Below are 12,440 nucleotides of genomic sequence, written 5' to 3'. Positions count from 1 at the left end.
TCAAGATCGTAAAATGATGGGGGATGTGGCAGCTGTTTGAAATAATCTATTCCTTTCCTTAGTAAATATACTAGCGAACGGAATGTATTTCATTTTCCAGTGCCATTCGTTGGGCAATTTTTGCATAATCAACCGTGGATATAGCCTGGGTAAAATCCGGATTTTCGCTACGCAACGCTCGAAAACATCGTGATTTTTGTCGAGCGTTGCGTAGCGAAAATCCAGATGGTACCCAGGCTACCGTGGATAGGCAATAAAAAGTTGTCTATGTCAGTGCATATGACGATGTCGCTTTGTAACAAACTCGTAACTTGTAACTCACTTCCACATGTTCGGTGGAATACGTTGTACACTTCACCATTCGGGCAGGGAACGCTGTTACCTGTGAAAATGAACAATGAAGTCTTATTTTAGCATACGTATTACTTAAGGTAATATCTTATATCAAATAACACAGTTCATGTATACATATAGATTTTGATTGTGATATACAAAATTTAAATTTACAGATCTATTTTAATTCTGTACAAGGATGTATCTCAATGGCAAATTTAAGTATATAATGACATGTGACAATCTCGACATGACATAAATATGAGCATATAAATAATGTCTGGACATTAGAAATTCCTCCAATGTCTGTAAAAGCCCATTATCATCCCAACCTACGTCCCCATTCCATACTACCCACTTTCCATTATTAGGTAGATTAGCCTTATGGAACTGTAGTTAGTTGTTATATCTTTTGGAATGATTGTGCAAGTTTGCTATAATAATTGTTATATGTTGGTATATTAAATTTCGCCAGCCACAATCTACCGCCGTTATCTTATAATATTTCAGGTTGACGTACCTGCACAGTACGCCTCACCATAGTTGGTCGGTACGAGTTTGTAGACGTAGTAGGTTTGTCCAGGGGTGGGACAACGCTTGACTTGAATGTCGTACCGTTCTGTGCAACAGTCACCGGACACTCCAGTATTGGCACACGCCACTCGATCAGCAATGCTGTCGTCTAGATTAGGGTAAAATTTTGTCAAATTAACAAGTAAAAAAAACAACTCATTATGTCTCACAGCACAGAAGGTGTAACGTTAATAGATGTTGTAAACGATTCCCCGGTGCAAAATGAGACAAAACGTAATATTAGACTAGAAAAACAACATTTGCAAAGCAAATGCATAATTTTTGCTTCACCTGGTCTAGCCCAACAATCTACTGCACTGTTATTCTTACTCAAAGTCAAATACATTCTTATGTATGGTGAGCAGGCTCTTAGACTATGTCCTGCTACATAATGTAACCCAACACCACAGAGTGTTGCTACAGCACAAGTTACCATGGTGACAGACGTCTGTGCCAGGTTATGGACCTTATGTGTTTGGCAAAGAATAGGAAGAAGAAGAAACAGAACAAAAACGATATGTTGTACTTCTGTGAAGGTAAACCACCCCCCCCCCGTGTGCAGTGAACCAATTGTTTTACATTAGGCCATGTTGATTTGATTATATGGATGACATCCGCGCGCGCATGGATTTTCGGCCGTTTCCAAAAAAAAAAAGTTTTCAACTATACTGTAAATCGTACAAAACGGTTGCAAAATGAGCAAAAATATACCGTAAGTTACAAAAAAATAAGTAAAAACTATTCCAATGTCGCAGAATGCCAAAATCAAACGAAAAAAGACGAAATTGTAAAGAAATGAACTTGAAGACTAGATTATTCGCCAAACCATATTCTGTCCCATTTGTTCAACCCTCATGACCACGTAGATTTCATAATGAAAACAACTTTTTTTTTGCAAAACCTTTTTTTTATTCGCACGCGCGCATCAATTTTGGGGTTCCCAGAGGATGTCATCCATATCATCAAATCAACATGGCCTTACTGATCATCTGCAAAAAAAAATCCTGGGACAACCCAGGGCCCCTATACAGGATAGCGCCACAGTGGGTTAGCGCTAATGATTAAAGAAACGGGATCTTGATGATGGCTACGACAGCTGGTGTCCTCCCGACTTCAGACCCTAGTCGGACGGGTACACCCCGTACGGTCAGCAGTGTACGTAATTTTGCACTAAACTACACGGATGCAATAAACTACATCCAGGGTCTGGGTATCTTAGGCCTCGGTCACAACCCGCCGTGCGTGCTTTTTGTCCGTACGTTTTTTTGGGAGGCTACGTCTGCTACGTTTTTCTGAAAACGTGGGGAAGGAGTGGCATCGACGCACGTCACTTACACGGTTTCGCAAGGTGTAAGAGTGTGGTCTGCACGCCACGTCTGGCCGTGGTGAGTTGTACGTGCTTTCAACGTACGATCTCTGTGCGATTGAAACTTTACCGTAAGGAGGCCGTACTCACACGTGCTTCTTCCGTACGGCACGTACGGGGCACGCGCGTCGCTCGTACTCGCACGCACGGGTGGTGAATCCGCAGACCGCAAGTAGAAAAAGTTTTACATGCACTTAAAGTTCTACGGTGCGTCTGCGTGCTCCCAAATCCGTAGGATTCCGTACGGAGGCGGTACTCACCACGCACGGATGCCCTATGTTTGCCCACGTTTTTGCACGTAGACAGCACGCAGAAGCACGTACGGCGGCCGGGTTGTGACCGTAGCTTTAGTGAAGTTCGATCAATAGAAAAGCTAAGACGAATTACCTGTGGGGTGTTCTCCGTTCAGCCATACCGGTGACGCTGTACCACAGTGATCTGACTGTACACAGCTGGTTGGCATCCTGCCTCCTACATGAGTGAAGCGGTACCAGCCTTCCTCTAACCCCCCATCATCCACGTTTGATCCGGCTGGGACGTACACAGTACTGCGGTGTGGTTCATACAGGGGCGTGGCCGTTAGACATGGATCTGTAGAGGTGGGTAGAAAAGTATAATAGTCAATAAATTATCTTTCAATATAATCAATAAATCAACTTAAAACACATCCCTATTATGTATTAGAAAAGAAAATGTCCTTATGTGATGTTGGTCGATTTCTATATTTTGAATTCTTTGAAAATCCCATGTGCTTCAAATTGCTGTAGACAAAAGGACCAATGGTGATTGCTTTATTTGCCATACATGAACGCAGTGCTATTACGAACTGTTAAGGCGGTGGTAAGAATCCTTAGCCTTTAGGATATTTCTCTAAAAGGCATCCAAAGCAGCATTTCAGGGTGGCAATACTGGATTTTTAAAGTCAATTTTCTAGTCATTCTTTTATGTAGTAAATTTAATCAATCGTATCCTAAAGGATACTGATATCTGTAATGCAAAAATGTGATATAACTGACGGAAAACGGTTGCTTGTTTTGTTTCAAAGTCTCATTGTAGCTATTTATTTATCAAAAATAATTTATTTATCAAAACTATTTGTAGCAATTCTTCCTAGTACACATACGTTCTCTATCCCATGCCCTCTGTCTGAATAGGGTTAAAGGCTCCTCACAAAACTTGTTTTTTTAGCTATTTCAATGCAAGTATCAAATGATGACAAAAATGTGCTAAGAAATGCTAGTAAATATCAATATCAGACAGATTTCCTCATCCAGAATATTTGGTGCCTTGAAGTAGGATTGGATGCCTTTAACCCTATTCAGACAGAGGGCATGGGATAGAGAACGTCTGTGTACTAGGAAGTATTGCTACAAATAAGATTTACCATCGCATGTCAATCCATTAGTATTCAAAATATAGCCAGGGTTGCAGGAACACTGAAAACTCCCCTCGGTGTTCGTGCAGATGTGATCACAACCGCCATTTTCTATCAAGCATTCGTCAATGTCTGGATTAAAAAAAATAGGAAAATTAACTACAAATGTAACAAGGCAATACAGAATGCTGCCTTCACGTGGTCTACCCTTAGTTAACGACATTGGGAAGAAATACTGGTACTGCTCTGTTCTTTTCCTACATTTGAAACACATTCATATTCAGTACTTGAACAACACTGAGGTGTGAAGAACACTGATTCTAATGATGAAAAGAAACAATTGTAATATCTTCAGTTGCCACATATAGAAAACCACCAAACATCAGTACTCACCGGCACCGTGACTCTTACATTTCATTGGCTATTTGTGTTCAGACTGAAGAAACCAAAATTAAACAATAATTTTTCCTTCCAATGGGTGTCTACTTTAACATTTTCGGGCTTATTTTTACTTTTATAAGTAAAGCATGGTTGTACTCACCGTCACATGCGCCATTTTCTTCTAAGGTGTATCCGGCATGGCAGGAACACTGGAATTCATTGTTTGTATACGTGCAGACTTGTTCGCACTCAGTACATTCCTCTGAATTAATAAAGGACATGCATATCAATAATAACGCATAATTTAAAGATTCCTCTTTAGTTTATAAAAGGAGTCTACCCTTTTTGTAAAAGATACCCCCATATTATTGGTAAAATTAGCCACTATCAAATGTCGTCACTGTCTTACAGAAAAGACTACTATTCATTTATATAACACAAGTAACCTTAAAGTAATTAATGTGGGTCTACGTCATAAAGATTTGCATTATAAATTCTTCTTAGTTTATTATTAATCGTTGGAGTTAACAAGAATCAAATCTTGGCAAGGTAAATACGAAGTATAACTTTGCTGCCGTGCACGCTGGCAAAGTCTATAATTTACACAATATATACTACTACTGTACGTACTACGTTAGCTATTCCCCAGTGCTTATACATGCTCAAAGGGAAGCTTAAAACAACTTTTTATATTGTGATTTCTTATTGATAACTGTAGTCTTATAATCTTGTTCTATTCAAATGACTAGAAATACCTTTTAAGGTTAACTCAAAGGTATATGTGGCAAATATGCTTATTTTTTAATAAAAGAAATGTAAAGTAAGGCGCTAGCAGCCTTGTGTCTGTGTTCCTTAACTTTAATTCTTTTATGTTAATGAGTCCGAATTTGAAGAATATAATTGTCACTAGTTTTATTACTCAAAGTGATGTGTAATATAACTAGGCACCGTAAAACTAACTGTAGTTGTGATAATGCATGAGGAGGAAATTTACCCGTTTCTATGTAAATGACCATGCGATTGGCTCTTCCAACATTATTCCCTGTAAAAAAAATCAAAAGAGCTCACATGACAAAGAAATAACATAAAGTTCAATTTCTAGTTTTATGTTATTGAGAAAAACAACTCAGATGTGCTAACACCTTAGAGGGTAAAAGTTTCCCTGGACCAACAGGCATCCAATGCAATTTCAGGGCAGCAAAACTGGACTTTCAAGGTCAATTTCATAGTCATTCTTTTAATGTAGTAAGTTAAATCAATCCTTATCCATAGTATACTTATATCTTTGAGTCAATAATGCAAAGTCACTAATCAAAAAAGTGTTGCTTTTTTATTATTATCGTCGGCTGGTTATAGCTATTTGTTGGTGGTACCCCAAAATATAGGAACGTCTCACGTAAGTTGTTTCGGGCTGTATTCAAAGCGCTTTAAGTATGAAATGCTGACGTATCGAATTTTTGCTTTGTTTTGTCTCCCTGAAATTGCATTCGATGCCTTTAACCGATCCAACTCTTGTACAGTTAAGTGACCAATATAAACTGAAAAAACCTATATATGCAGCGGTAAAGGTAGCATTTTGTTGTATTTTTCAATAGCTTTGACCCATTTGTTTCATATGCACCATTGTTGATTGTCAATAAAGCCTAGATTTGTTAATAAGTAAAGAAAATTAATGAAAAAAAAACAATACCGCCATTCCAGTTGACGTGCGTAGTTGTCAGAGAAAACAAAATGTTTGGTCTTCGGGAAACAGATGCCTGCTCCCATGTGCATGAGTGTCCCTCTCCCAACACAAGCCAACCGTAGTCTTGTGGACAGCCGTTGTAGCTTCGACTGATGAAAAATGTTCTGCATTGACAAGGAAAAAAGGCAGTCTTTTATTGCATTTTAGTCTAAGATGTATAGTAGTATTTGTGTAATATACTTACCATCAGTAATAACAGAATGAGGTATTAATTTTATAATTCTATATATTTATACGCATTATACAAGCATTATAATTAATAATAATTAAAAAATTATGACGTACGTTTTAACAGCGATTTTCAACATGGACTAAGCAAACAACCGCGTCGTGACGTCACGTTATGCAGATGACACACGTGACTTGTTGAGGAGCAAATCGTATAGTTTGCAGAAAGTCTATGACAACTCTGTGGATTTCTTATCTTGTGTTGCTTATTCCTTTATCCCTATTCTCAATTCCTTCACTTGTGTTGGAAATAACGGTTTAAACTTGCTTCACAATGACTTGTACCAACACAGATGAACATTTAAGACTAGAAAGGACATAATTTATCTATACCCAAGCCATCTATCTATGTACTATGGTCCGCTGAATTAATGAATGAAGACCTTTATTGTACAACATACCCACTGGGTTAGGTACAAAGGTTAACTTGAATACACAAATATATACACAACAAGATCAATCTAGTACTAGCACTACAGTCTGTTACATAATTTCGACTTCTCTTCGCTTCTCTGTGATGTTGAAAAGATAAGAACATACAAGTTTAAGGATCGGGGGTTTGTCAAAGTTCATTAAAAAAGTGAATTTGTATTACTTGTGTATAGTGTGTAAAGTGGGGAAACATCGATGTTATTCGTCTATAAAGTTCAATTCTCGCACTGTTACACAAACTACATTCTACTACAAAATGAAGTTCATCTTCTATTCTATCTAGATTACAGTATCGACAATTACGCTGTTCCAGGGGAGTGCGGTTATGTCGACCGGTCTCAATGTGTAGTTTATGGCAGCTGATCCGTAGTTTTGTGACGGCGTTTTTGTGCCGTGTGTTGTCGATATTTAGGTACTGTTCTTCATTGTAGGCCAATTTGAACAGTCTATAGGTCCTAAGTTTGTTTTTAGCAGGACCACCTCTGGTGTCATTGTGTATTTCTTTAAAGAAGGTTTGGATGTAAATGTCTTTTAGTCGCTGATGGATGGAGTTAATAATTTGAGACGCATTTGTGTTGTATGAGAGGGGACAGTGCCATATGTAACCATAACCACACTCTTCCAGGGACTTGCGCACTCCTGATGCCCAACATTTGGCTCCAGTTTTGTCTAACTCTAGCTGACAAGATAGAGCGTCAGCTTGAAAACTATCGGCTGGTACTTTCTGGCGTAGTCTAAGCAAGTGCTTAATACATATACATAACTGATAGCATAAGATTTACCGTAGGTGATTGGTGTCTCCCGCAACCGAAAAGAAGTTTTTAGGCTCCGTATTAATGTCGTTCCACGGAGAGGAGATCAGACGAGACTGGGAGAACCAGCTGAACTTGTCTGTGTTTTCTCCATTGAAGATCAACTCGACATCTCCAGTGGAGGCCTCCAGTACGATCCTCACCTAATAACGGTAGATTATATCACATATACCGTGTTTGAACGTGGTAAATTAAATCTGTATCATGTAACAATAGGACAATACAAAAAGATTTTATTGGCATCCCTTTACACAGTAAGTTGATTTAACATTACTCAAACAAGTGCCATTCGGGAAATGGAGATGCCAAAATATGCGGCCTTACAAGTGTGTTTAAAAGCTGGAAACACAGCTGTCAGCCATATTTACTTAGGCCGTGTTGATGTGACTATATGGATAACATCCTCTGGGAACCCCAAAACTGATGCGAGCGTGCGAATAAAAAAGTTTGCCCCAAAAAAGTTGCTTTCATTATGAAGTCTACGTGGTTTTGAGGGTTGAACAAATGGCTCTAGTCGTTTGGCTAATAATCAAGTCTTTAAAGTCATTTCTTCACATTTTCGTCTTTTTCGTTTGACTTTGGCATTCTACGACATTGGTATCGTTTTCTAGTGTATTTTTTTTTCAACTTGCTTTCTGTGCAACTGTTTTGTACGATTTACAGTATGGTTGAATTTTTGTTTTTTTGGAAACGGCCAAAAATTAATGCCATGATGATGATGATGACTGGTTTATTCATTAAAAAACATTTTGCAGCCCGGAGGCTGAATTGCATGTTTCTGTACATTGATCAGTGCCCACCTTAACATTATAATATATAACAACTTTAAAAACAACTTTAAAATATCCTTCTAGCTCAGAAATTATACATAAAATTGGATTTCGATTTCCACTTATTAACATGATCTCTCTCTATATGTATATACATGATAAAAGACTCAATACATTACTTCTTTACGTCGACTCATTTAGGAGTTTAACTATGTAGGGCAAAGGGCTGTTGGAGTAGCGCTTCGTGCGTGCTAGAATAAGGTCGAATTTGTTGGTTTGCCTTGTTGACCTCCCCGTTACTTCGCCTCTTGTCTGAGGGAGCCAGTGGTGATAGAGAGTTGACTTGGACAGTTTTTTCCCGAACTCTCGGCACAGGTATTCACGTCTCTCATGGAGGCTATGTAACCTCAGTGCTTTACAGGACTGTTCGTACGAGAGGTTATGTCCCAGTATGATCCTTGTCGCCCGTCGTTGAATCCTCTCTATCTTGTTGTGCTGTGTACTCTTCAGTCCGGGATGCCAGACTGGCGCGGCGTATTCAAGTACCGGCCGGACGAAACATGTGTATACGGTGAGCAAGTCCTCCACAGGTAGGTTGAACTGTCGCAGTCGGCAGAGAAGATGCAGTCTTTGATTTCCTTTCTTTGTAATGTCCATGACATGGGTTCCCCACCCTAGGTCGGCTTGGAAAGACACTCCGAGGCACTTAGCGACGCCCACTACCTCCAGGACGTGACCATGAATGGTGAGGGGAGGTGGCGGTGGGGGTGTCCGGCTGAAGCAAATGTGCATAGCCTTGCATTTACCGGCGTTAAGCTGCATACTGTTCTTGTCTGACCACGATGTTAGCTCGTCGAGGTCTTTCTGTAGTCTCGATGTTTGGGAGAGACGTCGCGATTCAATGATGTTTAAGTCGTCGACGAAGGCCCAGGCTGGGGACTGTATGGTGTCTGTCGAGGTGTTTATGTGGGCGATAAACACGATCGGTCCCAGTTTGGCACCCTGCGCCAGACCGCATGAGAGTTGTTCTGATTGGGACAGGACTCCGTGGTACCTGGTCCTCTGTGTACGTCCCGAGTGGAAGTTGGCAAGCCACGGGATCAGTTCTGGCCTCACCCCTATCACAAGCAGGTGTTTCATTGCTGCAGTATGGTCGACGAGATCGAAAGCTTTACTGTAGTCAGTAAGGACCCATGTACTACAAGACCCAAGTCTGTCCGCAGTTTTGAAGAGTTGGTTTGCGAGGCTGACCAGGCAGTGTGTAGTTGAACGGCCTTTCAGGCACCCGAATTGGTCCGAGGATATATTGTGCTCTATGTCCTGTAACACCCATGACGCAACGAAGCTCTCGCAGACTTTGGCGATCAGTGATGTCAGTGAGATGGGGCGGAGCTGGTTAATGTTCGGTGGAGACGTCTTGGGAAGAGGTACAACGGTTGCCTCTTTCCATTCCTGCGGAACAATACCTTCTCTCAGGGACGTGTTAAGGATGTCAGTTATAGGCGTACAGAGTTCGTAAGCGAACTCTTTCAACACCCTGCCTGAAACTCCATCCGGACCTGGAGCCTTTGTGGTTCTCACTTTCAGTAGTTTCTGACACAGCTGCCAAGGCTGGACCGTCGGCGGTGGTCTCGCTGGGAGGAACGACGGTAGATCGGACAGGTTCAGCGGTGGTAAGGACGTTGTGATGTTGGTGAGGGTTTCGTTGATTTTGTCCGCAATGCCTCGGTGGTCCTCTGAGTCTGTCCCCTCAACCCGGACTGTCATTTCCTTCTTTTGCTTGCCGATAAGAACGTTCAGTTCCTTGTACCAGGCCCCCGGGTTCTCCTTTTTTAACTTCTCCACTTTGGTTTTGTAGAACTGCTTCTTGGCGGTCTTGATTTCCCTCAGGATCTTGTTGCGGAGTTTACGCCATTCATCCCATTTCTGCTGATTGAACGCTCGCTGTCTGGTCTTAATCAAAGTCTTGATACTGGGGGAAATCCACGGTTTGTCACGCACGTGTATCCGTACAGATTTGAGTGGGAAGTGTTTGTCTATTGCCTGTAGTAATGTCCTGTAGAAGGCGGTGACTTTGTTCTGCGTACCCTGCTCTTCTGTTACCTCGTTCCACTGGTGCTGGGTCACCCACTGACCAAAGGACCGGATGCTGGAGTCCTTCATCGGTCGAGACTGGCGTTTTGTAGCCCTGTTCTCGAGTGCACGGTGTTTCGGTGTCAACAGCACAACGTTGTGATCACCACGACCAAGAGGCGAAGTAGCAGACGGAGGGTGATAATATTCAGTAAGGTTGGTAACAATTAAGTCGAGAGTGGACCCCAATCTGGTAGGTACGTTTACAATCTGTTGGAGATCATTACCGCAACAAAGGTCAGACAGATCAATGTGGTTAAAATCACCCATTACCATGAATCCAACATCGTTGTACTGGGATCTGAGCTTATCAATACTATCACATAAGTGATGTCTTAACATATCTGCACATGGGGTTTGAGGTTATCGTTCTGGGTAGGCGCCTAGGCCTTAACATGAGCCATAAACATTCAATGTCGAGAGGTACATCAATTGTCGTGAGCTGCCGTGCATCTATGCCGTCTTTCACATACAAAGCAACCCCACCACCCCGTTTGTCATTCCTTGATTTACAATACACATTGTATCCATCTACAGACCAGAAATCGGTGGGAACATCGTTGTGGAACCATGTTTCTGATACCGCCGCTACATCAATGTTCTCATTTAACAAGACAGTATGAAATTCATCTAATTTGTTAACTAATGATCTGGCATTACACAAGAGGAAAGAAGGCACAACGATCTGACGTGGGCTACCAGTCCTTTGAGTTCTAAGGTTCAAGTTCGTAGGCAGGGCTGGTCTTGAACCTGTAGACAGGATCGTTGATGCTGATGCTGGCCCTGCGACCACAGGAATTTGTAGAACACTGTTCGGCAGGCGCCTTGGCTTGACCAGGAATGCCGGATTGTGTTGTCGGTTCTCTTCTAATTTCCATGTCAAGGGAGTCGCTAGCTTGGGAGACGGCCTATTTCCAACAATTGTTTCAATTTTATCGCGGATGTCATCCATATAATCAACTCAACATGGCCTTACCTTCTGGTAGTTTGTTTTAGAGCGGACTATAGATGTCAGAAATGTAACATGATTGCACAAATATGTTGAAAATTGGAAGTAAATTAAAATCACATGATGATTTTTTCTATTAAAATACTTGAAAAAATGTTACAGAATGTATCAGTAAAGAATCTAAGACAAAGTTACCCGTTTGATGCCAAGCGATCCCCATTGCTCCACCAGAGGGCTTTTATCGTGTAAGACGTCCTCACCAGGGCCGGCACTCCAGGCGTCCACGGCCGTCTGTCCGGTCCCTTTCACGGTCCCAAATACTTGGACCCATTGAGAACCTGTAGAAATAAAGATCAACACGTGATTAACAAGGAGATAAATATATTCATTAGAAAGAAGTTTTTACTGAAGGACTTTTAAAACTGTAGACTTTATCTTTTTATCTTTATCTATCAGTTACAAAGAAGATTGTTACTCAAGCAACCGAATAGATTTTGAAAACTGTCAGACATTACACGTAACATCCACTCCTTTTTCTCTGTTGCAAATTAAGTCTTAATTTACATAATCAATATCTGTCTGTGTTTCTCTCTTTATCAATTACATATACCACAAGCTTGAATATTCCTATCATGTAATGCCACTGATTATTAAAATTTCCTCATGTTCCGTGGAGTTCGGCGCTCTCTCCGCGCCCTGGCCAATTTCAAGTCACAGAGAGAACGCCGTGAGAGCACGGTCTAAGTGGAATGGGGGCCTTTGCGAATTAGCTGTTTAATTATATTTTACCTTTTTTCTATAACTGAACCCTACAGCGTACAATTGGTTTATTTTTTTGTCCAGATTTTACCGTTATACGTTACTTTATTTAGTTTAGGGTAGATTTTTTAGAATGTCTCCCCCTACCCCAAGATCAGTTAAGCCCTTTCTAAATGTTACTTCGTGATATATGCGATGGCCAATACAGGGGAACATTACCTGTCCTTGTTGTGACTACCCGACAAAGCGAAGAAAGTCTTCTTTGTTCTGTTTTGTTTACAATTGTAAACGTGATACGCACACGAAACATGGGTATACTCTAGTGTGTTGGCGTTTCCTTTACTGAAAGTTGACTCGGCTCGTCACGCCTTAACTTCTACCTTGAAAGAGTGTGAACTTGTCTGTGCAGCTTTTCATGACCTTTGAAAAGGTGGGCTATTTGACAATGCCTCAAATGCCTTCGACGCGAACAATGTTTAATTAAAAGTAAATAAGTAGGGTGGAGTAAGTTTTTTAACAACAAAGTTTGGTGACGATTGTGTAACGGCCCTGTGACACTTCTGCATATTCTCATTATGTATGAGT

At 41.0% G+C, this 12,440-nt stretch overlaps 1 protein-coding gene across 1 annotated transcript in view; it reads right to left on the bottom strand.

Moving 5' to 3' along the window:
• LOC109471634 (von Willebrand factor D and EGF domain-containing protein-like) overlaps positions 1–12,440 on the bottom strand; it is a 30,677-nt gene that overhangs the window by 17,494 nt on the left and 743 nt on the right. The window contains exons 2-10 of the mRNA XM_019770972.1: positions 11,292–11,434; positions 7,215–7,387; positions 5,719–5,876; positions 5,023–5,070; positions 4,189–4,290; positions 3,657–3,779; positions 2,660–2,863; positions 854–1,015; positions 323–382 (exon numbers count right to left, since the gene is read on the bottom strand). Coding sequence (XP_019626531.1) covers positions 323–382; positions 854–1,015; positions 2,660–2,863; positions 3,657–3,779; positions 4,189–4,290; positions 5,023–5,070; positions 5,719–5,876; positions 7,215–7,387; positions 11,292–11,434 — 1,173 coding nt within the window. The remainder of the gene's footprint in view (positions 1–322; positions 383–853; positions 1,016–2,659; positions 2,864–3,656; positions 3,780–4,188; positions 4,291–5,022; positions 5,071–5,718; positions 5,877–7,214; positions 7,388–11,291; positions 11,435–12,440) is intronic.

This window comes from Branchiostoma belcheri, unplaced genomic scaffold, assembly GCF_001625305.1.
Source record: "Branchiostoma belcheri isolate BF01 breed outbred unplaced genomic scaffold, Haploidv18h27 scaffold250, whole genome shotgun sequence".
NCBI lineage: Eukaryota > Metazoa > Chordata > Leptocardii > Amphioxiformes > Branchiostomatidae > Branchiostoma > Branchiostoma belcheri.
This window is presented reverse-complemented; position numbering and strand designations above follow the sequence as displayed.